Consider the following 2,131-nt stretch of genomic DNA (forward strand, 5'->3'; position numbering starts at 1 on the left):
GTTTTTAGCGTCTTACTATACTTAGAACTTTTCTTGCTTACTAACCAATTTGTTCATCTTTTGCAGATATAGCTATGCAAAAGATCTCGGCATCAAAAAAGGCAGCTGCCCAGCTCCGAGCAGCCATTCTTGGCAAGAGGACGGCTGAAGAATCGCCAGCGAAACAGGCGCCTAAGGTGAGCCTTTGTGAATCACTTAGCTTGTAAGTACTTGCCGCCTGTTTCAAGATAATTGTTTTGAGTGTTGCATTTTTGTAGGGCTACGTTCCCAAACCATCCTCCTCGTCCCAGCCTGATCCTAAAATTAGGAAACAGGCGGCAGGTGACGTGTCGACTCCTTGTAATTCCAGGCAACCCGGGTCTGTGAAGCATGGAAGGACTCCCCAAGTGGGGCTAAGATCCTTGTTACCCCTGGTAGCAGCCGGATCCAAAAAGAAAAGGAGGCGACCAGAGGTATATTTGAAGTTTCTTTCATACTGTAGCCGCCTGTTTGAAACCAGGCGGTCTTTTGTTTTTATTGATGTAAACTAACCAGTGTCATTTTGCAGGCGCCCCTGAAGAGCCTGACTTGGTCTAGATGGCGAAGGCCATGCTGAGAGAAATCCCTGTTGAGGACAGGGAGGCTGTTAAGGGAGTCGGCACCCTTAACCTCGAAGCCATCCTCGCCCTCCTCGTCGAGGTATACTTGGCGAATTTTTGTCTTTGCAATTTTTTCTTTGCTTATGTATTTAGTTGCCTGTTTTACTGACGACTGCTTTTTGTTCGGCCGACTGCAGTCTATGCTGCAAGTGTATGGTCTCCGTAAGCCAATCAATGATAAAAACAAAGAGGTAAAAGCTGCGAAGGCCATGGCCGCCTCTGATTCAGATAAGGCTATGTTTCAAATAGCTCAGAATGAAGTCTTGACAACTGACATTCTGTATTCTCAGGCGTCAGCCAATGTGCAGGTCAAGAAGGACCTAGAGGCGGCCAAGAAAAAGATCCTGGATCTTGAGAAGGCCGTCTTTGACCTTAACGAGGAGATGACGACTCTTAAACAGGCGGAAAAGGATGCCAAGGATCTCCGCGAGCGGGTCGAGAAGCTCAAGGGCCGCCTGGCCAGCCGAAAGGCGGACCTCTCCCAGCAACTCACTGAGAAGGCCGAGGGGGAGAAGGCAGCTCTCGTCCAGGATATGATGGAGGACAGCACCACCATCATGAAGATGACCCGGGCTGCTCTCTTCCCTGATGCCGACTATGACAAATGGGATCGCCAATTTGCCGCATGCTCTGATGAATACAATAAACAAATCATGGAGGAAGCAGGCGGCGATGAGGACGCCGAGGGTGAGGAGTCCGACTCCACCGCTGGGGAGTCAAAACAGGAGGAGGCGGCTGGTGAGGAGGGGCCGGCGCAGGAGGGAGTGATTGCTGAGAAGGAGCCGTCCCGGTCTAGGTCCGAAGGTCAAGACCAGGCGGCTGTTGATGCACAACCTCCTGCTTAGATTTTAAGCTTATTTGTAAACTTTCCTTCGGCCTGCGTGCCGCATGTTTCATTACCCGACCAAGGGGTCGGGGTGTATCAACAATTTCTAATATTTTTAACATTTCAGTCGGTCATATGGCCGTCTGTTTTTATCACATATCCGACTATTTTGGTCGGTTTCTTTGGAATTTTGTTGCATGCTTGCATTTTCGCTTTTCACGAATTTTTTGCTAAGTGTTTGTAGCCTTTCTTCACGAATGTTTAGCATACCGACTGTTTAGTATACCGGCTGCTCTTGCCCCTGGGCGACTGGCGCCTGGTTTTCAAAGGTGTTTGATTGACTTGGAATTTTTGATACCTAATTCTGAGTCAATCAATCACTGGTGATTGCCTCAAACCAGGCGTCCAGTTGGCCAAATACCAGGCGTCTGGTTTCGCCCAAGACCAGTCGTCCATTTGGCTACGAAACAGGCGGATATTCATCCTTATTATACGCACAAGCTTTAATGGCCTACTGGACTCATTATTAGAATCGGACGACTGCCGAGCAAAACTCGATATTGATCCTTGTAAATAAAGTTAGGGGCCGCTTGTTCTCTTATCACTCGGATGTCGGCCTTAGTAGTATGCTGAGATTAGTCGGCTAAGGACCATGCGGCTAGTTTGG

The 2,131-nt window shown here is 48.7% G+C and overlaps 1 protein-coding gene across 1 annotated transcript; it reads left to right on the forward strand.

Annotated features, from left to right (window-relative positions):
* Window positions 1–576: 576 nt before the first annotated feature.
* LOC110697348 (zinc finger CCCH domain-containing protein 18-like) lies at window positions 577–1,483 on the forward strand. Its single transcript, XM_021874731.1, has 2 exons — window positions 577–678; window positions 776–1,483. The coding sequence occupies exons 1-2, from the start codon at window positions 577–579 to the stop codon at window positions 1,481–1,483; spliced, it is 810 nt and encodes a 269-aa protein (XP_021730423.1).
* Window positions 1,484–2,131: the final 648 nt, after the last annotated feature.

The sequence above is a fragment of the Chenopodium quinoa genome, unplaced genomic scaffold (genome assembly GCF_001683475.1).
Source record: "Chenopodium quinoa cultivar QQ74 unplaced genomic scaffold, ASM168347v1, whole genome shotgun sequence".
NCBI lineage: Eukaryota > Viridiplantae > Streptophyta > Magnoliopsida > Caryophyllales > Amaranthaceae > Chenopodium > Chenopodium quinoa.

Coding starts and splice junctions, on each gene's coding strand:
- LOC110697348 (XM_021874731.1), top strand. CDS start 577: ATGGCGAAGGCCATGCTGAGAGAAATCCCTGTTGAGGACAGGGAGGCT. Junction 679..775: donor TCCTCGCCCTCCTCGTCGAG/GTATACTTGGCG, acceptor GGCCGACTGCAG/TCTATGCTGCAAGTGTATGG.